Source organism: Pyrus communis, chromosome 16 (assembly GCF_041283825.1).
Source record: "Pyrus communis isolate YQ-2024b chromosome 16, ASM4128382v1, whole genome shotgun sequence".
NCBI classification, from domain to species: domain Eukaryota; kingdom Viridiplantae; phylum Streptophyta; class Magnoliopsida; order Rosales; family Rosaceae; genus Pyrus; species Pyrus communis.
Window position 1 is genome coordinate 9,277,336 of NC_142580.1, and position 27,400 is coordinate 9,304,735.

The window sequence follows — 27,400 nt, forward strand, 5'->3', positions numbered from 1 at the left end:
AAAATGTAAAAATGTGGTTTCTCGTTAAAAGTGAACAGTACTGGAAGTGTTTCGTTAAAACTTTTTACCTCTCATACACTCACTCTTAATTTATAACCGTAAGATCGAATAAATTAAAGAATAATAATGGACAAAATTAATAAGAATGTGTGAGCGATAAAAATGAATGTGAATAACACAACATATTTGTAAACTAAACAATCAGAGACTCAACCCCCTTGGAACTCAGATTCTCCAACTAATTACTGTGCGAACTTGATTACAATACGTATTAAACTCAAAATTACCAGCCCAGATATTTTTCAGCTGAAGAATAATTTAATAAAATGAGACTTCTTAAAAATTTGCCATCGTTTGTTGACCCCCCCCCCCCCCTCATATTTTTGACAAGCTACCTAGGTACCCAAATCACTGTATCGCACACTTGTGATGATATGATAATATACTTAAGAAATAATTATCCAAAAAAGACAAATTATACGATCGTTATGCATTGAAAGACCAATGAATTGAAAGGCTAGCAATGGCTCGCCCAGAGCTCTCAAAATCTCGGAACTGCCCTGCTAGTGCATGTCTAGCTTGGTCCCCGATCCATTTATCTGAATTACCCATTTTCTTGTCTCCGAAGGTAAAAAACAATTTGGCAGATCCGTGCATGCATGATGCATGCACCCCATTTACGAAAGCAAATGAAATTTACTGTGTTGGCAATTTTTCGTTTAGGTTAGTTAATTAACTATACCGTGATAATTCATAAAGTAATCAAAGTCTAAAACCACACATTAGTTAGCTAATCTCGGAAATTTAACTGTACAGTGATTATTATGAGCTTTTGAGAGGTTAAGCCAAACCGGCCTCTTCACGTTCAATATCGATCAAATCATAAGCCACGCATGATCAGTTCTCAGTTTATAGTAAATTGCATGATTGAGCGGAATGGATAAAACTTTGAAAGCTTGTGAAAAAACTTGTCACCCACTAAAGCAAAAGACTTGTCTAATCTAATTACTTACTAACTCTACGTGACAATATAAAAGGTCACCTAAATATGGAGGAGGATTCTCTATCATTCTAATCTCTCTATCCTTCCATACCACGGTCACGGTTATGCTTATGCCACGTCACCATCTTATATTGTTTTTTTTTATTTATTTATAGAGATAATAAGACAAAAAATAATGTGTGAGAGGAAAGGATGGAAGGGGATAAAAATAGGAGAGTAGAGAATCATCCTCCCCTAAATATAACCCTACATCATAGAAAAGAAGAGTATTAACCAACTTCTCACCTTGGGAAGCAACTTCTATGATACGGGAATACCGTAACGTGGCGTTTTGTGTCAATATTATGACGTTAAGTTAAATAAAATATATATTTATATTATTAACACGAGACACCACAATAATAACGTACATGTGTTATTTAAATCTTTCTCCACAACTTGAGCTTATTTTTATGATCGATATTATTAATGTGGCCAACCCTGATCTACAAGCTATGAAATTGCCCTCCATAACCCACATACAATAATTGAAGTTACTATTTAGGATAGTTTTGCTAATTAATCATCCTCCCTCTCCCCCCCCCCCCCCCCCCTCCCTCTTTTATGCGGTTTAATGATTTCATCATTTCTAGCCATGAGCATTCTTCTCTTATTTTATTCCTTTCATAATTCCGGTATCAATTGGCGGTCCAAATAACCCTAGATTGAGTACCTAAGCAAAGCAACTCCACAATTCCTGGTGCATGTCACTACATATAGGGCCTTCCCTATTCAAAGACCTATAAAAAGTGACTCAAACAATGTTGTGTGTTTTCCTTTTTCACTCGTTACAATATAAGGGATCGACATATTTAAACTTTAGGAACCCAATTGATAACTATTTGATTACAAATTTGTATTAGAATGAGGTAGAAGTAAGGAAATGTACAAGATGAAAACAAAAAACTGTACTAAGTTTAATTAATTTTACTTTCAAATTTTTGTTTCCATTCATTATTCTTTTTTTGTTTAATTAGCCACGTTCTTCCTGCCACTCTTCTTTATTTTTCATTTCCCGCGTATATTTGTTTTTATAATATCTCTATAATAAAAAGTAAAAACTAAAAACGAAAGGATGTTGCTCTAGAGATCAAAATCTTAAATTAAATTTTCAAACTAAATGATATATCACCAATAATAAATAAACATGTTAATTAATAATTAAGTAATAATCTAATCATCAACAACCATATCATTTGATTTACAAAATTTAGTTTAAAGTTTGAGTAATGTTAGGGAGACTAAATTTGTAGACTAAATTTGCAAACTAAATGATGTGTCACCAATAGAAAATGAGCACGTTTATCAACGCTTATGTAATAATCCATTCATTAACTTTCATGTTATTTAGTTTACAAAATTTAGTCTACACATTTAGTCTCTCTATCATTACTCTTAAAGTTTTAGTCTTCCTAGCATTACTCAAAACGAAACAGTTATACAATGAACTCTAACTCTAAATTTATGTATAAGATGGTTGGCCCTGCGGCCACCGTGTTTCCTACCTTCAAAACCCTATTGTTGCCCTCACCTCAATGGACACTGGTAGGAGAAGTTGTCGCCATGCAAGACGACGAACCTGATTTGTTTCACTACAACCCCAGTTGGGATTATCATATGAATCAACTCTCTCTCTCTCTCTCTCTCTCTCTCTCTCTCTCTCTGTGGACAGATAGTGGTGAGTGCTGATCATATGGAATTGCCATCTTCTCCACGACCTTTTCTTTTTCTCTTTTACTTTATTTGTTCTTGGAGTTTAATGGACAAACCCACGACCCCTCCATGTGGTCTAAACAACTTTTAATACTCTGGAGTTTACGATTTTCAAATGCATGTCCTTTTCTTTTTCCTGGCTTTTCTACTCACATGGCGCAAGTGAAAAAAGTAGATAAAAAATAATTTACACAAAAAGGGTCAGATGGAGAGAGAGAGAGAGAGAGAGAGAGAGAGAGAGTGGTTGGTTGGTTGCTTACATGGTCGAAGAAATTAAAAGGCGATGCAATGCCGATCTATGTTGTTGGTCCATGCCTTGACAGATCACATGCGACTAATGATTTTCCTCATCTGTACCACTATATATATATATATATATATATATATATATATATCTTCTTATAATCTTTGCCACAGTACCAACTTAGCACCCCTTCCTTTTCTGTTGCTTCACTGAGTTGAGAATTAGATGCAATTTTCACATTAGAACTTAATTGGGTTGCATATTTGTTAATTCAAGGTTAGTGATGCTTTATAGTTTGAAAATGCAACAAACGGGTTTCGTCTTCATGATCATTGCGTGAATGATTCTCAACCGTCAATACTGTTTAAACTATTATATATGTATATGTAGATGACAATCACATGAAAGCATCTTTCATCACTAACATATACCCTTTGATATTTATACTAATATCACATAAATTGCTACCCTTTTTATATTTATACTAATAAATGGTCCCGTCTCAACCTTTTGGAGAATTATGTATTTGAATTCTGGAGTGTGAAAGAAAGAAACTCTTTCTCACTACTGATATATGTAATTATATGGCAAACTCAATTGAAAACAAGTAAAATAACATCTTTTTAAGCTTGATTCCATATAAAAAAAAAGTTTAAAAAAAAAATTAATTAATTAATTAAGTAAAATTAGTGGAAGATATAAACAATGTTATTTGTTTCTATAACTTATAGCTGGAACAAAGATTTATCTACCTAACTTAGTTTACGACTCTAACTGGCCCAAGAACTTCACATCTATCCAACTCTGAATATATATTAAACAAATTAATCAAGTGCATGCAATACAGTTCTGCAACTTATTTGTTATATCTTTCAGAAGCAATCGACTTTACTGTTCTAAAGCAGACTCATTCAATTCACTATTTCATGGTAAAAATCAACACACACACATATATGTAAAGCAAACACGCATGCTTGGGCAGTACTATTGATGTAAATGCTATGAGAGTCACATGCTTGCGACTAATGAAATGATGCTTTTGTGGAGCCGGCATCCCCCAATAGATTTATGATTAGATTTCATGGAGTTTGGGCAAAGTAAACATGTATGGGTGTTAATTTCGTGTCATTATCTTTCAGTGGGTCGGACTCATAATATGCATGCATGCTAGCTAGTACGCCATCTGCAAACTGCTCTTTTGTCTTGTATTCGGGGAGATATAAAGATGATTGAATCAGAATCAAAGTTGAGGATTTGTTTCTCAATTGTTTCTTTGTTGGATATAAACAATATATAAATCTAGCGCATGATCTCGAGTTTACGAGCAAATATTCTTAACCAATTGAGTAACAAGTCTCTTACTCTGGTTGTAAAATTAGATATGAATGGATGTGGTGTATCTTGTAATTTTCATGCACTGGACGTTTTCATCAATCATATCCGATATATCTACAGTTGTGAATGTAACCCCAAAATTACACTAATATCTATCAAGTGGTGTCAAACCCACAATATTATAACACGTAATTTATGTATTAATTATATACTTCAAAACATATATTCTCGTCCACTCATATTATAATTCAAGAATTAGTAACGCTACGATCACAATGATAATCTTTTCCATTTAACGTGACAAGGAGCACAAAACATTGTGTTATTGATAATCATCTGAAACCAAATGTTGTCAAATGCATGAGCAGATTGGTGCATTTGGTGGGAAAAATTTAAACTTAACAACAAGGGCAATTTGCTGTTGAATGTCGGACTGTTTACAAATGCTTCCCCAGCTCTCATTAAACACCATGATAATTTTAAGGTTATTCATCATCAATATGAAATCATACCACTTGTAGAATGGATTAACTGGAGAATAATTGGGCCATGTTTTACTGCCAATGGATTTTAGGCTGATATCATTGAAAATGCAATTGTAAATATTTTTCCTCAATATCTATAAACACTGAAGGCCAACATTTTTGAAGCCATTAGATCAAATCTAACGGGCAGTGATTACCAATTTTAAGCTATTAGATCAAAATCCAACGATTTGTGTGCATGTGGATATCTTATATGTAGTACAATCTTCTACCGATTTTAAGTTGTTAGATCAAATTCAACATCTAATTGTGCAACGACACTTGTTGCCTAGGTACTGAAGAAATAGTATGTTCTCCTGACTAGCTATTGTACGTCCTTTACATAAGATTGCTTCTCGAAAGATTTGTGGTGCAAGATTTTTGAGTAAACAAGGATATGTGTGCTTAAATGCACATTTTAATAGATGAATATGCAATTGATATTATTGATACTTTAACCTTACAACTATTCAGAGTTAATATTAATCACCTTGGAGAGATGTCAATGTTAGGTTTGCTTCGACAAATGAGATTATCGATGTATTATCAACGTTAAAAACCCATAACATGTCAATTGTCTTTAAAATTGAAATTTTCAACTCAGCTATAAAGACAGTTACTAAAATTGATATGATTAGATATATTGTTGATATTATTGATAATCTAACGTCACAACTATTCAATTCACGCAGAATTGATATAATTGACGATATATCGTTGCTACCAGAGTAAAACTGATATATATATATATATATATATATATATGAGAAAGGACTAAGTGGATTAAATAATGCACATGGGTTGCATGTGTAGTCCGGTGTTTGTATGTCAATTGAATCAATGCCACCATGTGCGCTCTTTCCTCTCCTCTGCTCTGCTCCTCTCTCTCCCTCTCTCTCTCCCTCTCTCTCTCCCCCTCACACGCTTCATTTTCATTTTCAAACCCCTGAGTCTGCCAGAGTCGTGCTATTCATGCATTCTTTTTTGTCTTTCACATAATCTTATTAATTTTCGTTCGTTGATTTTCTTCAATTTATATGATGATTGAAAATTAAAAAAATTGTGTGAGAAATAGAAAAAATATGTGTGAATAACACTACCTATAGACAACTGTTGCGGTGCATGTGGTCCTTTTTAAATTATATTATTACACTCCTGCCCCAACCGATCCGATCCAATCCGATCCAATCATCAAAACCCCCAATCCAATCCCACTGATAGCGACGATACCCAAACACCCGTGTGTGTTGAAGAACCCTTCATCTCTCTCTCTCTCTCTCTGGAGTGAGAACAGGGACACGTGGCGGGGGATTGAGAGTGATGAATGGGAGTTCTGTCCAAAACTGTGTTAACCAAAAAATGTTTCCCCTGTGAAGCAGGGCAGGTGACCACACAAGGGGGCACAGATAGAACCACCGATCACCCAAAATGGGGACTAGTGTGCTCTTGTCCCGTGGGGACGGACGACAAACCCACATGCGTTTACATTGTCATTCAACCCATCATCTCCGCTTAATCATTTTATGATATTTCGGAGTATCAGATATTTCAATTTTTAAAATAGTTAAATCTTAATTAAATTAAAAGAAAAAAGAAAACAGAAAATCCGATATTCCAAAACAAAATAAAAAGTTCTGCCTCCTTCCTCAGCTCTTCAATTATATTGGCACTTTCGGCAGGTTGCCTTGCTTCTACCCCCACTCCTTCTACTACAGTCCTAGTACAGTAGTAAGCATTTAGGTCAGTGAGATATAAAGTATGACCCAGATCCCAGACTATATTCATTCCCTTGTACATTTCCTAACATGTTTAAAGTGCCCCTCTCCTATTCCCCACGACATTCAAAAAGGTCTTGTCATTCTTAGTGCTTACAACGTGTATTGTCCCCAAACTTGTAGTGGGTCAGTCGTGTCCAAACCAACCGTAAATATTGTTGTACATTTCAACTTAAAATCAATTGACAACGTGTAAATGATTACATTATAACGTAATATTAAAGTAGGTTATAAATGTGACAAACACAACGATATCACATGCACACATGTCACCGAGTAAGAGCCGCCCACATGTTGGTAATACGTGTGAGAGAACATGAACTTGAGCTCACATACTTTATAATATTAGTGAACATTATCATTGTATATAAAATTCACACGTGTTAAGACGTGTTTTTGTGCATCTAAATAATATTTAGTAAGATTGCTTAAAAGAAATAGGGAGTTTTAACGAAAAGTCTGCGGTACTGTTCACTTTAACGAAAAATCACATTTTTACACTAAAAAATTAAATCTGGTACTATTCACTTTACCCTTTATTTCGTTTTTATCATTAAAACTTAAAGTTTTCAAACATTTTTCATTAGTTTTCCTAAAGAAATATTGAGTCTCTCTACGAATTGCCAATTGAATTTGAATTGAATTCCCAAATTCTTATAAATGCCGCTAAATTAAGAGAAAATTAGTGATCCCCATATCTTCGAGTTGCTCTATTTTCTAGTTCTTCTGGATTAGGGCGAAAGTTATTTTGTACAATTTGTAACAATAAGATTATTCTTTTCACAGAATGGTACCTAAATCTAAAAGAGTTAAAATAGGGTAGTAGGATAAACACTAAAAAAGAAATACATAATCTCATTGTCAACTAAAATCTTATGAAATTACTAGTTTAACTCTCTAATAAAAATAAAATATGAATAAGAAATATAGAGCAGAAATGTAATTTCACACAATAATAATAATTGAGATTTTTTTTTTTTTTTTTGTCAACTTCCTTTGTAAAGCAAGAGCAACATTCTTCTGTACTACGGTGATAGAGGACTTGCGTAATTCGGTTATTTCTGCAGTTTTTTTTTCCACTAGTGGTGTTGGGATGGAAATAGAATTAGTTGAAAAAGAAAAAGAGAAAAGAGCTGGACATAGTGTATATAACAGGTTAAATGACAATTACTTGCACAGAGAGCGAAAAAGGACAAATGGTAAAAAGAGAGAAAAAAATTAATAAAAAAAAGAGGATTGATCGATATTCGGACAAATGGCAACTTGCCAAAGCCGTCCAATCAAGTGGAGCCGGAAGTTGAACCGGAGAGCAGCTGAGTGAGCCGGCTCATGGCTCGGACCTGCATCTCCAGAGCCGCGATGTAATCAGTCGCTTCATCTAGAATCACCGGCAACGACTGTTTCCGGCAACCGGGAACCAACCGCCCCAGAACCCGTACTTTCTTCTGCACGGCCGGCAAGCCCTTCCCTTTCAGCCGGTGGACACTGAACTTGGATTTCTTGGGCCGGGTCGACCCGGTCCCCGACGCCGCGGCGGATCTCTGCCGTTTATGCTGACGGAACTTGATTTTAAGGCGGCTGGTGAGAATGGCGCGGCTCCAGCGGGTCTTACCCTTAGCTGCGACGGCGAGAACTCTGTCGGCGGCCTCGCGAACGGCTCGGCCGCGTCGTGGAGTGGAAGAGGAAGCGGAGGAGTTGGCGGCGGCGGTGGAGGAGTCGGGTGCTGAGTTAATGGAGACCTGGGTGAGGGCGTGGAGGAGCTTGGTGGAGTAGAGGTGCTCCTGGGCCTCGGACTTCCACTTGGCGTGGCTGTGGGCGGGTTCTTGGTGGTGGAGGTGGTCCTGCTTGGGCTGGATTTTCTTCTTCTTTTTCCTTCTAGAAGAATCCCGAGCTCGATCGGAGGTGGCTATGGGATTCGAAATCAGAGTCGATGCCATGGGGTTTGATTCTCTCTTTAATTGGGGAGGGGGATTCGGAATCAAACGGAGGAATGGGAATTGGAATTGGAATTGGAATGTTCTTGGATGGGGATTTGGTTTTCTGTTAATCAAACGGAGAAGTGGGATTGGAGTGTTTAGAGAGAGAGAGAGAGACCGGAACAGAGGTTGTTGCAGGTGGAGAGTGGGAGGGATGGAGAGAGTTGAGAGGAAGAAGGGGAGGAACGATGGGAAGAGGCTTATAAAGGTATCAAGGGACAGCATCCGTCATTTCCTTCAAACCCACTCACTATTTATTGTTGGGAAATTGTCCTTTATTAGATTTCAATTACTATCGATATTACTATTTTAATTTACCGTTAAGGAGGAGGAATGACGATTTAAGATTCGGACACAGTAAGTTAAAGAAAGATCATATCCATCCGAACAGTCCATCACTTATGAAATACGATAAAATGTTCTCATAACTCTTCATTTTAAAATTCATTTTCTTGCATAATATAAAGTCTAAACATTAATAAAGTATTCTTATGAAAGAAGTTTTACTTACTGTGTTACCTTATTACCATCCTACCAGGGGTAAAATGGAATTGTGTGCTGTTTATAATTTGAAAAGATGAACTGAGTACTTTTTTAATCTTTATTCTCTAATTTTGTAGTCAAGCACACCGGAAATTCACTTATACATAAAACAATGGGCATCTTTAACTCAATTTGGCAACATGTGTTTTATGTGAATGAATTTGATTAAACCACGTGTTTTGTTTCAATTCAAATGACGATGTGGGCTGAAAACAAAAGTACTCGAAAACTCTAGGATTTTTCTTTCTATTATCAACACAGTTTTAAGTTGAATACTGTATGTTTATCATAAACCAACAAATATGATAAGTTATGCATTGTTATCAACCTTTGCCCCTTCTTTGCTTAGGTCCAATCTTGTTCCCTTAAACCTACTAGGCTACATACATTGCCAAATAATGTACTGAAAGTTACATGACATACCAAAATGACCTCCCTTTGACAAACAAGGTTTTGCCATTGTCCTGTTTGCGATAAAACCTTTTACCTGAATTTAACATCTAAACTAAAACGATACCAATCATACAACTATATATATTTAACTTAAATTATTTATCTTCCTAATGAGTAGCTAAGCTAAGCCAACTCGCAATATCAAAAACCCCAGTGAACGTTTAAATGTAAGAAAAAGTGAAAGCCTTTTTAGTCAAAACAATCCATGAGATTGGCATAGGTCTTTGAAATTTAAAATTATAGAATTGGTTCCTGAGATTGTCCACCGGCATCAATCATTTTAATCATGTTGTGAAAAATCTCTATTAAATTATGTTATGCGATCTATATTGAAGAAGCCACTAGTTCAAGTGGATGGGTTGATATGACAAAATACCCTCAATTTAATGAGATTTTTCACGGAAAGATTATAATGATTGACGGTGGACAATCTCATAGACCAAAGTGAAAAAATTATTTTAATCTCAAAGACCATTTTGATTAAAAAGCCAAAATGTCAAGTAGTAACAAAAAATAAATGAAAAAGAATTAAGAGGAAAAAAAGGCAAAGTTTAGTTGAGGAAATAGTGAGAAGCAACACCTGCCAATGAAAAGGAAAGCCACCAAATAACATAATATGCTTAACCCAACAAACATGAACTAATAATACATGATGAAAAGATAGATTAAGGATTAAAAATTGAAGATTAAGATTAAGGGGTTTGGGTTTGGATTTGGATTTGGATTTGGTTGGGTTGGGGGGCCAATTAACTGTAACAATTTTATTGGATGGATGGTGGTGGTGTTGGCTTCCACTAATTGACCAGATCGGGGGGCCCCACATAAAATATTTTGTTCTCATTCCGTGCATTGGATTATTGGGGGTAGGATGGGGTGAACGGTGGTGATCCAGAAAAGAAATGATAAAAAAAAGGAGAAATGCATGTGCAACGTGGGTTGGTTTCTCTGGCACTTTTGCTATCCCTCCCAGGCCTTTTGTTTTTGTTTTTGTTCTTTGTTGGGGTTTTTGGAGTTTTCTTCCTCTGATGTGTGGACAGTTATGCTCCACCTCCACATTTCCTCTCCCAACGGGGCTTCTTCCCTTTCACTAATGTTTTTATGTATATTAAAACAAGATATTTCTCATACTATAATCGCAATATGCGACCTAATTATCACAAGGGGTCACGCTAATCACGTTATTTTCTTATAATACAAGAAAAACCCTCTCTTTTGTTTTTGGTTTGGCTTCCATAACCTATAGGTTAACTATTGTGTGCTCCTAAAAAGTATGATCAAATTACGCATTGCTCACTTAATATTATAATGCTTCTTTTTGTTTTATCTTCGATGTTAATTAACAATAATAACGAAAATAAAAATAATAAAATATCCAAAATTATCCCATCCAAGGTTCATTTCATCGGGCACAACTCGGAGGAAAACCACCGGAGACATATTCCCATACCAAATCTAACAACAATTATTTGGTCCAAAATCATAACATCAAAAAAAAAAAAAAAAAAAAAAAAAAATTTAAACAAGAAATAGTGCTGACAATCTGACAACGGGATAAAAAAAGTCTGGATGGGCGCATCACTTACGATTTTGGGCTTAGTTTATGTCTTAAAGTTTTGCTAATCATGAACCTAATCCTAATTCTCACCAAAAATCATGGTTAGCATGTGTTTTATCCCAACACTTTTGAGGAGCATTGTACTAGGAAACTTTAAAATGTGTTTTTGAAAGATTAAAAAATCCACCACAAGGCGGTATTATGATGCACCAGAGGGATTGCCTCCCCTGTAACAGACACAATCAAACAATTGAGGCACAATAAAGTGGGAGGGAACAACGAAAGCACCAGAAAAACCTAGAAATTAAAGATGAAGGTTGGGAGGTGATGGTGAATATGGGTTCAAATCAATGGTTCTGGAGATGAATCCTGACCGGTGATTGTGGTGGTTTGGTGTGAAGTATGATCATAAATATCTGGGGATGGAAAAAAAAAATACTGAAAATTCCAAACCAAACCGACAAAATTTCGAAACCGAACAAAAAAAATCCTAAACCGAAAATCCCGAAAATTTCGGTACCCAATCCCAAACCGATCTCGAAATTTTGGTATGGGAAACGATCTCACATTTTCATTAGTTTGGTAATCCCAAACCAAACCGAAATAAAAAATATATATTTAGAATTGTAACAGCCGTTGGATTTGGTTGAGATTTAATCTCAACTGTTGAATCCAAATAAAACCCTCACTCAATCACTCTCTCTCGACTTGACCTGACCTTACCCTACTCTCTCATCCTCGCCAAGTTCTCTCAATCTCTCTCCTCCTCCTTATTTGCCATCTTCAAATCCGACCACATCACACAAGTGACTCACCTCTCTCTCTCGACTGACCTCCCTGATCTCTCTCTCGACTTCTCATCCCTCACTGAAAAACACGTTGCAGGAATGGCAGCAACTCAAGTGATAGCATCGTCGATCTTCACCAAGGGTGTGGCTTCATTTGAATGACTCAGACCTTCAAGCCTTAAGTTCACTCAATCTCAGCTCACTCTATCTCTCCTTCTCGAATTTAAAGCTCAACAGCCACCTGCCCTCTCACAATCTGACTCCGACGAACTCTCTCCACTTCGACCACCACCACACTTCACGGCTTCATCCTCCACCACTAATTCTCTCCATTCTCTGTGTGCGTGGGGTTTCAAATTGGGGGCTCGGATCAGGAGGAGGATGCAGGTCAGTCTGACTATCTCTTCACTATGTCTCTGTCTTTGTCTCTGTCTCTTTCTCTCTCTCTCTCTCTTTCCCCCCCCCTCCCCCACCAATTCACTATCACTCTCTTTGATTTCAATTTGGGGTTTTAATGTAGGTTCAAATGATTTCAATTTCAATCTAGATGATTTGGATTTTGATGCAGGTTCGGTTTCGGGAAATCCTGAAATACCAAAAATATTTTTGGAATCCCGAAGTTTCGGTTCAGGATCGGTCGTCGGATTGTTGTCCTGAAAATTTTCGATTCGGAATTTGGTATGCCATTTTCGGTTCGTATCCCATACCGAACTAGCCCTATAAATATTTTTTTTTTTTTTTTTTACATCTCTAATCTCTATAGCAAATACAACACGAACCTAGTGGGCAAAAACTTACCTCTAATGGGTCTTGTTTTCCATCCTTTTATATCTTTCGGGATGTGGCTTATAATGTGGGGTAAGATGCAGAGCGAGAAGTACGGGTCCGTTAAAGGATTTTTTACCTCTTATCTCTACATATCTCATAATGTGATTGATCAGATGATGTGAGATGCAGAGAGACGGAGATAGAAATCCGTTACATGTAAATTATTCTCCAAGTATGGATGTAATAGAATTCTAAGAAACAAAAGCGAACTTGTGGCATGTTAATTGGGCACCTAGATATGCCCTACTATGTGATTAAACTAGGTTTTTGGCGTTATGATAAATTTGTTTAGGGGGAAGATTGAAGAACATAACCAAACCAATGATTGCAACACAGAATCTTCATCCGTGGCTCTTAGTGTTTTTCCCTCTAATCATGCCAATCACTACTTTAAAGTTTAAACGACAGCAAACTCTTCTCCCTTTGTGTATTATACCCAACAAGAATCTTTGCTTTTAAGTACAGCTAGCTCTCTTCTTCTTTCACTGTATCATTAATCTAAAAATGATTTTCAAGATTAAAAACAAGACATTCACCTTTTGGTCCCGACCACTCGTTGGCGCGATTTGATTGGTTCGCTCCAGCAAGTTGATCTCACAGTAGACGCTTATCCCGTCCTTCAGCTGTTCTCCAGTGTCCTTATCCCATAAAATAAAAGCAATTAGGTCTAAAAGGAAAATCATTAATAACTTGGAAGGAAGATATGCTTTTGAAAAAAACCAACTTATAGCTGTCGTCTAAACATTCACCTCCCCTCCATTAATCTATTCCCTAAGATAGTTTAGTGCTGTAAATTAGAACAATTCTTTGACCCCTAAGGTTTGACTGGTTTTTCTTCCTTCTGTTCCAATTGAAATACAGGTGGAGAGCAAGCAGACAAAAGGATAAACAGCCTATTTAAACAGACAAAATGATGAGCATCATGATACCCCCGTACTAACAGAATGACAAATTAAGCAAACTAGTTGGTGGTTAAACCGGGAGGCTCAAGCAACCGATTTTTGCATTACCAATAATCTTCTGAGATGAATCAAATGTTTAGTATATTGGAATTTCATCTTTGGGGCACACATAACTGCTTCTAGACGACGGACAGAACCATTTGACTAAAATCCTTGATCAAACTCACATAATTAAATCAATAGCCGACATGTGACTTCAGAAGTACGGTGTTGAAACTAGATTTCAGAATGATTTTCCGGACAAGGAAAACCAGATGCTGATAACAGGAGTTCTATTTCCATGCAACGTAAGCATCAACCTAAATAAGCTTATATTAGGGCATCAATGGCCTCTCCGATGCATTGACAAGATTGCACAAATGTGGACGTGTGTACTCATGGGCCAAAACATGAGCCCAACCCAGTACACAAAAATAAAATGCGGACATGTTAACCTATTCCTGTGGGCCAAAATAAAAGAAACAAGAATTGCACAACAGAAAGGCCCAAAAATGTCCTTGTAAAAAGACTAGGAGGGTCCAATGCAATTACCAGTAGATCTCTATTGACAAGTTACAAACTAATGGAGTGTCATGCTGAAAGTCACAGAACACAAAATTACTAAGATTAAATTGGAGTCACCAGACTATCACATTCGGCCTCGTTTGGTGACTAGGATTGGATCGGAGTGGATAACGATCCATACTAAAGTCAGAGCATAAATATTAATATGTACACAAGAATAATATACACTTCAATCAAATTCTCACTAGTCACAAGCAAACACCACGAGCATAGACATGTACACAAAACTAATCTTTCAGATATAGATATAACTATCCATTGTGAACTGTGCAATTCCACAACCATGAGCATGATACCAAGAACAAGAGTATTCTTATCAGCTCAAAATTGGAAAAAATCAAGTGGAACAGTAAAATAAAAACCGCTAAGGCACGCGACAAAGGTCTTACCGCTCAGGCTAGATCAAGTAGGCAGAGGTCCACGAAAATTGCTTCGGCTTCCAGAGCTGAACACCCATACAGCCAATGCAATCATCCAGAACACGAAACACGCCGTCGTTATGTAAGCTTTTGCCGACAGAAGTTCAGCAAGCCGGTCCCTCTCTGCAGGTGAAGTGTGGAGCTCCTCTATGACAATCTCAACCAGTGCATCCAGAATCTTCTTAGATTTAGTATTCAGCTCAGAATTCAAGACCTGAGACCGCGCTTGCCTGAGAAATCTAGCTACAATGTCAGCCTCCACAGAACCAAAGTTCGATCCATCAAATTCGCTCGATTTACCAGTACTCAGAGAGACATCGCCCGGTCCATTCTTATTAACACTAGCCTCCGGAGACGGTGAGAGATCGGACTGAAACAATGTCTCTGATGAAGCCGACAAAGGTGGATCCGGCATCAGCATCAGACTCTAAATGATAAAATAAACAATTGAAATCGTCACAATCACAGTCGATTTCAAACCAAACAGCAATTTCATTTCATTCCGACATTGTCTCAGTAACCAAACAGTCACATTAAGATCGATTCAAATCCAATCGGTCTGAGCTAAAAATCATAAGCAATCAAGAGAAATAAACCAGTAAATCCAAACGAAAGTCGGATTTGAAATATATAGCGCGAAATTTCAAAAAATGGGATTGAAATTGAAACTTACCTCGGTGAAATCCACATCAGAAATCACAGAACTCGGAGTGAAATCCACTGAAACATTGGAATTCGCAGAAACAGGAGTGTAATCGACTGAAAGCTTGAAATTCTCCACCGGTTCGTCTTCGGAAACTGCGGAAAAGACGGTGTTCAAGCTCTTCTTCGGAATCTGCCAGAGAACTCGGAGGATGAGAAATATCGATCGAAATCTAACGTTAAGATGCGGAAGATTTCGAAATCGTACCTTCTTCTTGGGAACGGGAGTCACGAGCTTTGCAGGTCGGGATTGGTCCTTGAGCGGTGTTTGGTTCTCTCTCATTTTCTCTGGTTCGTTTGCTTGGCGGGAGATAAATGAGTTTTGATTTTGCCTTTTTTTTTTCTTTTGTTTTTTTTTTAAGAGCGCGTTTGGGAAATGATGGTATATATAGGCCTAAGGCCTAAGGATGAAGAAGAAACAAGAAAGAAGAGACTCGAGAGAGGTCCATCCCAAAATGGCCCAATTAAACTTAATATGGGCTTGTATATAGGCCCACTTTTAGCTTAGTTGAGGGTTATTATGTCCATTCAGTTCAGTTAAGGACGTTTTTAAAAGCTGCACTTGTGTTTTACACTCTAATCTATCTTAACCTAATGCATCATGGGTTCAAATTTTTATCTGTAGATCAATGCAAAATAAAAATCATAAAACCTAATTGAAAGTCAAGGGGTTAATCAGAAAAAGATTGTAAGATTAGAAGGCTCAATACATGGTAAAAGTTGATCCAAATTTTGCATCAACGCCATCCTAGCACTTGTGTTTTACTCTCTACTCTCTTAACCTAATGCGTCATGGGTTCAAATTTTTATATGTAGATCAATGCAAAATAAAAGTCTCAAAACCTAATTGAAAGTCAAAGGGTTAATCAGAAAAAAGATTGTAAGATTAGAAGGCTCAATACATGGTAAAAGTTGATCCAAATTTTGCATCAACGCCATCCTAGTAAGTATGTCATCGTCATTAGAAAATGAACAACATGCAGTATTGATGTTATATGGGTAAAAAAAAATACAGCTCTTGCATTCTTAAAAGTTTGTTTGATAACGATTTTGTTCTTGCTTGCTTTAAGTTTTTCTTGGACATAGAGAGAAATTATATGGTAGGATTAATGAGGAACATAGAAGGATGAAGAGAGGTGGTGAGAAGGGATAAGTCAAGGAATATTTGAAGGGGAAAACAATTTAAATTGTATTCAAATTTTGGATTTTAATAACTCAATAAATAAAATTAAAATTAAAAACTAGATGTGATGTTGATCAAACGGCGAAGTTGATCGAAAGTCAACTTGAAAAGTGCAAATTAGGCTAAAAGAATTTGCAAATTTGGGTTCATTTTCGATATTTTGTTATTTGTTAATTATTTTCTTATATATTTAGGATTAAGTTATATTATAAAGAATAGGTCTTGTTTGTTATCTTTCATATTATTATCAATTAAAATTTTCTCATATCTTTCTATTTATCACGCCACGTCAAAATGATTATCAAATAGAGGTTAAAGTTACAGTAAAGAAAAAATTCGGAATGTTCTTCATTGTTATTATTGCATGTAGACTACTGTTAAAAAAAAAAAAACAGTTAGACTGAACTGCATTATCACCTAATGCTTTTCTCCTAATTAAAATGGAAACGCAATGCACTATAATAAGTTAATTATTAAGTAAATTAATATTAGCACCAATGAAAATCCCTTAATTTTCAAAGTTTAATTAATATTTTATGATCACCATTACTTATTTTGTTGGCCACTGGCCATGAAAACTTCACCCACTGCTTAATATCGTTTTTATAGTCCTAATGAACTGCTCATAAGAAAAATAACATGTACCCTCGATCCATTTCTCCAAACAATGTTGTAAACACCAAGTTTCTTGCAATGAATGAAACAAGAACACGTATATAAAATAATGAATTTATATTAATGAGTTTAGGGCTACAATCTCTCAGTACAAAACTTAATCCTCTAATTCGATGTCCGAAGATGTGTGTATGTGGTTGATCTAGGGTTGCAGAGACGTGATTTCTTCAAAGATCATCAAGACTTGATCTTGAACAAAGCAGGACCATGAGCGGTTTCACGTGGTGGGTGGTGTTCAACTTTGGTGTGGATAAATCAACATGTGTATATATCGTGCTTGTTGATTCTTCACGAGTTTGATGAAGAACACAAATGTTTAGGTGTTTGAGCCTCTCAGGATGTGTGGATGTGAGAGGCCCCTTCTTTAGAGTCTCTTATTTATAGGCTCTTCCAAGTTTTGATTTGGCTTTGATTAATTGGCGAAAGAACCCGTACTTGATTTTGGTCTTGTTTCGTGATTTGACGTCATCAAATCATTTAAATTTAAGATAACCTTTGATCTAAATCAAACAAATCAATCACATTTCATCCTTATTTTGGCCATCCTTGATTTGGCCAGTCTCCTCCAATTTGGCATTTCATTTGTTTTAAATTTAAATCAATTAATTTGTTTGATTTAAGTTAAAATTAATTAAAGAATTAATAAAGATAATACCTTAATTACTTTTTGCCAAATGTCTACGTGTGTCACTCTTGATGACTTGTCCGGTTTTGATGAGTTACATTTCATGTGTATGATTTGTGAGACACACGATACATGCCACGTAAACCTTGACATGTCGAAATTTTAATATGTTGTTGAGTATTTATTTTGTTGAAAGTTACATGTCTACAACAGTAACTCAAAAATGTTTATGTATAAATAGCCACCATGCTCCCGTTAGTATTATTAGTTAGCAAAATGTACGAGTTATAGTTTACCTTATGAAACCCTAATTAGCTAGTAATTATGTAACATATATCGTTTTCTACTAAACCTCATCGTCAGTACTTGTGTTGTTGGTTGCATTTGTCTGATGTTTAAAATATTGATATCGGTAGAAATATCGATATGCAAATTGTGAAAATATTGACAGATGTATCGAATATCGATATCGATTGCTTTCGATGGAATGATGAAAATTTAAAATGAAACTTTAGGGATTTTCAAACATTGGTTTGGACGAAATATAAGAGTTTCTCTGATATTTAACAGAAATGTCAGAAATATCGACGACATATGCCTATTTTAGCCTAAAATTAAGAGTTTCTCTTATATAAGATGAAATTTAAACTCCACTCTCCATTTTCATATTTTTCTCTTATTTTTTAGAATATTTCTAAAAAAATATCGACTGTATTGAAAAAATTTGAAACATTGATTTTGTCTTGGTTTTTGCAAGCTAATGCGGAAAGGCTAAGTTTTTAGGAGAAACAGAAGATAAGAGCCAACTGTGATCGCAAGCTGACTACTGAACAACAGAAAAGTAACCTAAACGTCGTCGTCGATGTTGTTCCAACGGGCGTTGCTAATGGTGCTAAAGACACTGATAAGAATGACGTGGCCACAGATCAAAACAAAGGCAAATCTAGAGCCACGAAAAATAATGATGAAGATTATGTGAACCCGACTCTTAGGTAGCTTGGAAGGAAAACTAATGAAAATGGTTTTAAAACTTTGAGTTTTAACGATAAGGATAAAATAAAGGGTAAAATAAATAGTACCAAGATTGACTTTTTATTGTAAAAATATGGTTTTTCGTTAAAATTCCCTAATTTGGAGCATGTTCAAATTCGGATTCAGCACCAGACGTTCACCGTTACTATTTTACAGACAACTGCACCAGCAACCAATATTCTAGCTTCAACTTTAACTATGACAAGCCTAGGTAGTAAAGAGACTTGAAAGAAGATCGATCTATTAATGAAGCTTATGTCTTATGTGTGTGTGTAGTGACGAAGTCAAAAATTATTAGGGGATGGACAAAATTTAAAATTGTGAAGGGTAAAAAAAATGTAGACAACTAAATCTTTTAGATAGTAAACAATATTAATATCGTTTATAATTCATCAATACAAACAAATTACAATTATTACCAACGAGATTTTATGTCATGAAAACACAGTATAGGACCCATGTAAAAAATCCGAGGTCATAAACATCAAACATTGGTAAACATGGTGATAGTATGGTACTCATGTAAAAAAAATCACAATGATTAGTCATTAATGATATATTTTTGGGCATGACACCACAGCCATCTTGTAATACATTATTAGATTCCACTAAATTTCTTCACTAAATCTTGTAATGCAGTGTTAGCTTCCACTGAACTTCTACACCAAATCTTCCACTTAAATTTTTTTTTTTCAGTTGACACTCATAACTCCTAGTCTTCCACCCATATTTTCTAAGACGGTCAATTTTCATCGAAAACCTTTGTCACTTAGCATAGAAAAATTAAAAATAAATTATAAAATTTTTTATTTTTTCCTGATTTAAATAAAAAAATGGTATCTTGTCAAATTCTATTTTGATTTTACGATAATTTTTTTTATTTTTTTATTTTTATATTTACGACGATTGGAATCTTGATAGTTTTTCAATTCTGGGTTTCTAATCCGACGATTTGGATACCATCATCCCTACACCGCGAAATTGAAAAGATCTTTTAATATGCTCGCTCGAAACACGGAATCATACATTATATGTCATTATACAAGAAAAGGGAAGGTTTTTATTTTCTTTTTCAAGTGTTCATTTACTTGTATAATGACATATAAAGTATGTGTCTATGTTTTAAGCATACTGCAAAATTTTCTAATGAAATTAGGCAGAAATAATTCTAGAAGAAATTAGTATCGAAATTAGGCAGTCACTGTTGATACAGATTGTGCGTAGCTTTACGCTCGTTTATGAAAAAAACAATATAATTACTTTCACGTTGAATTTTCATCAGGCGGTCGCTGTCCCTCGCAATCCCACAACTGGTTGGCATCGCACTCTCCCACAAAACCGCACCGGCATCTGAACTCATGATATGCATGCCTCGTAAAAGGCGTGGAGCTGTGAGGGCGACGATATCGTCTAGCTTTTTATTTTTTATTAATCATAGGTGAGAGGACAACTAGGTTCCATAGGGGAACACAAGATTATCCTAAAATAAAATAATTTGCAAACTATAATGAGGGTTTTTTTCTGGTGTCTAATATTACAATACTTATGATATTTCATTTTGTGCAGCAAAAACAATTTGAAAAACTATGGAGCTGACATGTGAATTTTTACCAGTGAAAGATGAGAATGTCTTTATTAAATTGGCGAGGCTCACATTTAATTCATACGCAACATGTTTAAAGGTTTGAGCAACATACCACAATCTTATCAAGCTCTTTTGTTCATGGCAATGAGAAAAGTCAAATATATTAAAAATAAGATTAATTACTAAATCTTATCGTTATGCTTTTATAATTGAAGATAAACTCCATCAAGTAAGGAATCACAATCATATTCAATCAAGAATATTACAAGATAATCCCAACATATTATATCCTTGGTATAATTCTTTCCTCGTCCATCCAATGAATGATTGGCCAATTGTATGCTGACACATGTCCAAGCAAACCCTACACATTATGTTGGGCTTTTGTTACGCAACCAAGCTCTAGACTTCTTTTTTTTTTTTTTTTTTTTTTAAGAGAAACTGACTTAGGCATCGGAGATCCATTGGTCAAACCACCTCTCATCTCGCGTGGCTTTGTTCATTTGTCAAAGGTGTTTATTTTTTTATAAATACAAATTCGTCAAGACCAAAAACAGCGGATTTCTACTATCATGATTAACCTCATTTGTAATATGTTGGAGTGTGATTCTCTTTTTTCCCTGACCAAGTTAAAAGTTCGGACAAAACTCTTATTGTACGGCCGTTCGTTCATGCTTGTTTGATCGATACCATATTTTTTCTCTAAATATCAAAAGATGTGTGTAGTGATTAGTTGCATAATAGAACCTCATTTATAACACACATACATATAGCAAGGGATGGTGTAGAACTTGCTATGAGTAATTTCCCAATGTTCCGGGTAAACCATTATCAGATACTAATTGTAAAGAGTTCATGGATAAAAATTCTCAAAAACCGGGAAAAGAAAGGATACCAAGAGCTCTTAAACCACTCTTTTGCTATTTTAATATTTATCTCATTTAGATTATAGAAGATGACAACGCTGCGAGTTTGCGACGGCATGCGATGTGTTTCATAGATTTATGCGAAATCTAGCTAGACTGTTGTGCGTTTTAAAAATGGAAGTTTTAATGATACACTTTCGATAATGTTCACTTTTAACGAAAAATCATATTTTATTTTTTTTCTGAAACTATTCACTACACCTTTATTTGTAATTTTTTATTAAAACTAAATATTTTTAAACTTTTCATTAGTTTTCCTTTTAAAATAGATAATTTCCAAAGTAATAAATTACAGAAAACTTGGTTTGAACTTGTGTGTGTTTTTTTCAACAAGGACATGTCCACTTTATAATGTTACAAGACTGAACCCTAAAAAGTTCACATGTGCCGTAAAAGTGAGAACTATCAATCTTATTATTCACATATTTTATCATGTAAAATCGATTATACCACGTAACTTTCAAGTACCGCATAATAATTTTTTCTAAAAAGATTTAGATCGTGGACCATATTCATTTTTTAATAATAAAAAGTCAACAATGGCCGTAGCATCTCGACCCATAATTGCCACAGCGTTATAACCCTCCTCTGCGTATTTTCTTTATAATTTTTCGTTTTTAGGGCAACGATATATTTTACATTAAAAAAAGAAGGAAGTTTGACTAAAACACATAATGGACAATCTAATTTGGTATCAAAATCATCATCCACGAGATTCGAACCTAAAATCTTTCACTTAATTAGTGCTATGAGTTTTACTTATCTTTTAAGGCTAGTTTGGAGTTGTTGTGTTTTTTTTTTTTTTTCCTAAAATTATTTCTGATGTGCTGTGAAAATAAACAGCTATGAAAAAAAAGTAAGTAAGTGTTTGATAAACTATAACATTAAAAGTGCGTTTAGCAACAAGAAAATATGGGGGTATAATTGTTAATATGAAAGGCTCATTACTTGGTAATGTTCACCTACCTCCAATAATAAAAAATAAAAAAAGCTTTTTCGAAAAGCATATGTAAAGTTGTTTCTGATTTCTGCTATTTTGTACCCTTGATTTTGAAAGAAAAAAAAAATAATTTATCAAACAAAATTAATGCCCCAACTTTTTTAAGAAGTTGCTTTTAAAAAATTTAGGCAACTCCAAACCAGCCCTTAATTAACTTCCAATTATCTAATTATCTACAATAGGTGAAAATACACTAACTTTGGTAGGCTAAAGTCACCTATAAAAATGACACCTTCGATTGCCACTTCAGACATTAATCTCTTATAGCAAAACGTGTTGGGTATCTTCCACAAACCCTAATTATTATTCTGTTTGTTTGTTATTTTTCTCAGGATTTTGTTTGTTTGTTGATTCATGTCTTGTTAATTAATAACACTTTGATTCATTAGTATCTAGTTAATTACTTAATTACTTGCAGTACTTACACGCACCTGTTTGTAATTTTAATTTCAGGGTTGAATTAGTTTAATGTCCATGAGGACCTTACTCGTAGCATGTGTTGCCTTTGCCTTGATCTTGGCATCTCTGGAAGCTGATGCTGACAGGGTCACTCTAAATGAACGTCACCTGCTGGCTTCACATAAAAATGATCAACATCATGGTCGGGGGGGGGCTGTCGATGAGGGAGGTATGAATCCGAATAAACCTCAGTCTCAGGCCACAAACAACAGCAAGGCTAAACTTGACGAGGATGACGGTGATGCCAACGAGAGTCATGGTCAGTTCGGACATGGTTCTTCCGGAAGTGATTCCCACCGTTATTTTACCGGCGACCAATTTCACCCCCATTAAGTGTAGTTTGGGTTTGATCTAAAAGCTGGCCATAAGCTTTTGAAATGAAGGTTCAATCCTTCACCAGCAATCAAGGTTGTGTAACGTAAAATATGTGTTTGGCTTTTAATTTGCTAATAAAGTGGAGTTCAATAAGACATGTTGCCATATATCTAAAAGATACGTCTATAGTCGCAAGGCGCATGTTTGATTTCACCAGTCTAGACTCTGGTTAATCATATCGTGTGTTGTAATATTTTCGACTCATATAATAAAATGCCATGAATGTATGCGTGGCTAGTGTGGGGGTTTTGTTTATTTCAATACGAAAATGTCATCTTACACTCGCACAATCTGACTAAATAAATTTATGTTTACCCTATTAGGTTTGTGATTATTTGTAACCTCGCGCAACATTTTTAAAACAATAACATTCTGATGCTCATCTAAATTTTGTCGTTGTGCTGCTGCACTTGGAATTTCTTATTATATTTTCTTGGAAGTTCTAGTCTATTGTGAAGTGATTTGGCACCAAAAAAATATGGAATATGTTTACTTCAATATATTTTCCCAATCTTTGGTGTGGTGGTACCAGATTTTAGTTGGAAGTCCAAGTCAAAGAGAAATTCGATGCAAAGACGAGAAGACGAGAAGACGAGAAGGAGAAGAGAGGTAGGAGTAGTGCTGGAGTCAGTAGAGACCCACTTTATGAAAGGAAGATTGAAAGGAGGAAGGCGAAGTAGCTGTAGTCATCTTCAACCTAGAACCCAGCTGCAGTTCCCAGTCTCTGTTTCAGATTTTATTTATTTTTTTTTCACAATTTTTTTCTTAAATTATTTTTAATCACATGGCGCAAATTTGGATTCCTAATCAGGAAAATGTGGGCTTTGTACTTGCCACATCTTCATTTAACCGCTAATTTTAACGGAATGATTAATGGTTGTACAAAATTAAAATGAAATTATAAGTAATATATGATATTAAAATATTTTAAAAATATTATATGAGGTTGCAAATAACCATAAATATGAGGATGCAAAATCTATATTACCGCTAAAGTTTTTATCCCATGGGCTTTATTTCGGTATATCAGATGGGCTTTGTTTTGGGCCATAAGTATATGCATGAAAGTAAATTGATCAACAACTAGGCTTTCTCTAGTGCGCATGGTTAAATACACATATGAGTTGCACACTTCTTTTCAACCATTGGATCAATCTCAAAGGTTAGTATTACAACTTTACTTCATGCTACAATCAGGGTTTGTTTGTTTGGTTTTTTATTTTTATTTTTTATTTTTATATTTGGTGAATAACGGAGAGTACAACCCAAAAAGAAAACTACAAAACAACAGCAAACGAGTCTGAAGGACTCTAGCAACATCATCAATGAGAGCTGGTCTAATTCAAATGGGAGACTTATTAAGTACAAGAACGCCAATATCCATATTAAAACTCTAATTAACCAACTCATGTGCCACATTATTATTCTCTCTGTAAATGTGTTTCAACTCACACCTCCTCAATTGTCTCATCATTAATCTGCAGCTATGCATAATTGTGTCCAGAGGATGGAAATTATCAACTTGGGTTTGCTTCAACAACATAACAATAGCCTTAGAATCTTTCTCAATATGAAGATCAATAGCACCCTTATCAAAAGCAAGCTGTAAACCAAAGTATAACCTCCATAATTCTGCATCACAAACCTGCCCTTATTTCTGAATATTGCCCTTGACGAAGAAGAGGAAAACCCCCAAAATATTGCCCTTGACGAGGACCTATGCTGCAATTGTAGGCTTGCAGTGGTGCTTTCAGGCGTCCTGGAGAGGGAGAAAGAAAAAGCAATCAGTGAATTAGAGGAGAGAGGAATATGATTCTCTCCCATCTTACTTTCATCCCCTTCATTTTTCTCCTGTCACATTTTGTTTTTTTGTCATTTTATCTCTATAAAAAAATTAATATAAAATATTGATGCCGGAAATAATTCAAAGTAAATGTTCCAACATGGCCGGGTTTGTAATTTGGGTCTCTTTCACCCGATTGTAACTTAAAGAAAAGTCTTCACCTCCTTCATTTATTTTAAGGAAAACTAATGAAAAAGTCTTCAAAACTTTGAGTTTTAACCAAAAGTCATCATATAACTTTATTTAATGATAAGGACGAGATAATGAAAAGAAAAAAAAAAAAAAAACTTAAGTAAAGTGTGTGCAATACTTCATCATCGCCTCATTATTCTTCATCTCCTTCTCCTCCAACAACTACTCTCCCTGACAACAACGCCTCTCCTCTTTCTCTCTAACAATTTTATATTTTCTAATATTTTCTTCACATCTGTATTAGACTATTGCTAGTGCACGAATTTAGTCAAATCCGTCCCTTGTTGATTGTATACACAAAAGAAGGATTAGGAATTTTCTATTGTTTTACATATATATATATATATATATATATATATATTATAACTACATATATAATTAATCTTCATCTAGTATTAAGTTTCATAAATAGTTTAGTACTATTAAGTTTCATAAACAGTGTAGTGCCGTTAAGTTTTATAAACAGTGTAGTAAGTTTCATTAACAGTGTAATACTATTAAGTTTCATAAATAGTGTAGTACCGTTAAGTTTCATAAATAGTTTGTGTGAGGATGCGCGAGTCCGCGTGTCAGTTTTTTATTTATTTTAATATTAAACTTATGTCTTTTTCATTAAAATTAAGTTCATTTGTCTTTTATATTCAAATTTATAATATTTTCAATAAAATTTAAATATTTTTTATTAAATAAATTTATAGCATGATTTTTTTATTAAAATAAACTTAGTCTAAGTAATTTTCATAAAAGTTATCTTTATTTTAATCTCACGGTTACTATTCAAACGTAGTTTGCCGAAAAGTATGCATTTTCGTGTAATGCATGTGCATTTTTGCATACTGCATTTCTCATTTGTATTATGTTGGAGTGTGATTACTCTTTGAGTTAAAAGTTCGGACAAAATTCTTGTTCTCCAGTCATTCGTTCATGCTTGTTTGATCGATACCATATTTTTTCTCAAAGTATCAAAAGATATGTGTAATGATTAATTACATAATAGAACCTTAAATATCACAACATGAGTTATAAATCAGTTGATCATGACAATATGTTCACTTTCGTGAACCTAAGTTTGACTTTACCTCTCCATAGATTAGAGTAGTTTGAAGTGCTGTACAAGACAAACACATATACATATAGCTAGTAAAAATAGTGTAGAACTTGCTATGGGTAATTTCCAAATGTTTCGGGTAAACCATTATCAGATACAAATTGTTAAGAGTCCATGGATAAAACTACTCCAAAAAACCAAGAAAGGAAAAGGTACCAAGAGTTCTTAAACCACTCTTTTGCTATTTTTCTAATGTGAGACAATTGAGTCATTCACAGAATTCCAACCAAAACATTTGTCGCTTATTTATATCTCATTTAGATTATAGAAGATAACAACATTGCGACGCCATATGATGGGTTTCACAAATTTGTGCAAAATCTAGCTAGAGGACTGTGACTATGAGTTTTAAAAATTTTAGTTTATATTCACTTCCCTAAGTAATAACTTACAGAAAACTCAGTTTGAGCTTGTTGTGTGCTTAGTAGTCTCTCTCTTTAAGAGAGTTTTAGTTTTAGTCTTCTTTTTTTTTTTGTTAAATACGGATACGTCCACTTCATGATGTTATGAAGTCGAACTCTAAAAAGTCTGCACGTGCTCTAAAAGTGAGAAATATTAACTTCATTATCTCTTTATATTTTAACATGTAAAACCGATTATATATCATGTAACATTCAAGAACCACATAATAGTTTTTCATAGAAAATTACAGCAGACACCATAATTCAGTTTTGAATGATAAAGAGTCAACAATGCAGTTAATTATATAAACGCCTTAATTATCATTCATCGTAATAATTGCTTCTTTGGTGGCCATTGGCTCTCGACAAATATGGTGCCACAGCAATATAATCCCCCACTGCGTAGTGCTAAGAGATTTTATTATCTTAATCACCCATCAATTATCTACTTATCTACAACTGGAGAAAATACACTAACTTTGGTAGACCAAAATAGCCTATATAGATGACACCTTTGAGCATCGATACTGTCCTTGCCACTTCAGAGGTTAATCTCTTGTAGCAAAACTTGCT

At 34.9% G+C, this 27,400-nt stretch overlaps 2 protein-coding genes and 1 long non-coding RNA gene across 3 annotated transcripts; 1 reads left to right on the forward strand and 2 right to left on the reverse strand.

Moving 5' to 3' along the window:
- Positions 1–7,754: 7,754 nt before the first annotated feature.
- LOC137730882 (transcription factor bHLH147) lies at positions 7,755–8,853 on the reverse strand. The gene has a single exon (XM_068469881.2). The coding sequence runs from the start codon at positions 8,832–8,834 to the stop codon at positions 7,914–7,916; it is 921 nt and encodes a 306-aa protein (XP_068325982.2). The 5' UTR covers positions 8,835–8,853; the 3' UTR covers positions 7,755–7,913.
- A 2,772-nt stretch (positions 8,854–11,625) lies between these two features.
- LOC148689930 (uncharacterized) lies at positions 11,626–12,994 on the forward strand. The gene is made up of 2 exons (XR_015957554.1): positions 11,626–12,335; positions 12,517–12,994. It is a non-coding gene; the product is annotated as an uncharacterized LOC148689930 (long non-coding RNA).
- Positions 12,995–13,098: 104 nt separating this feature from the next.
- Positions 13,099–15,757, reverse strand: LOC148689931 (uncharacterized). The gene is made up of 4 exons (XM_088687276.1): positions 15,632–15,757; positions 15,395–15,556; positions 14,692–15,148; positions 13,099–13,414 (listed from the first exon to the last, which is right to left on the reverse strand). The coding sequence occupies exons 1-3, from the start codon at positions 15,704–15,706 to the stop codon at positions 14,705–14,707; spliced, it is 681 nt and encodes a 226-aa protein (XP_088543402.1). The 5' UTR covers positions 15,707–15,757; the 3' UTR covers positions 13,099–13,414; positions 14,692–14,704.
- Positions 15,758–27,400: the final 11,643 nt, after the last annotated feature.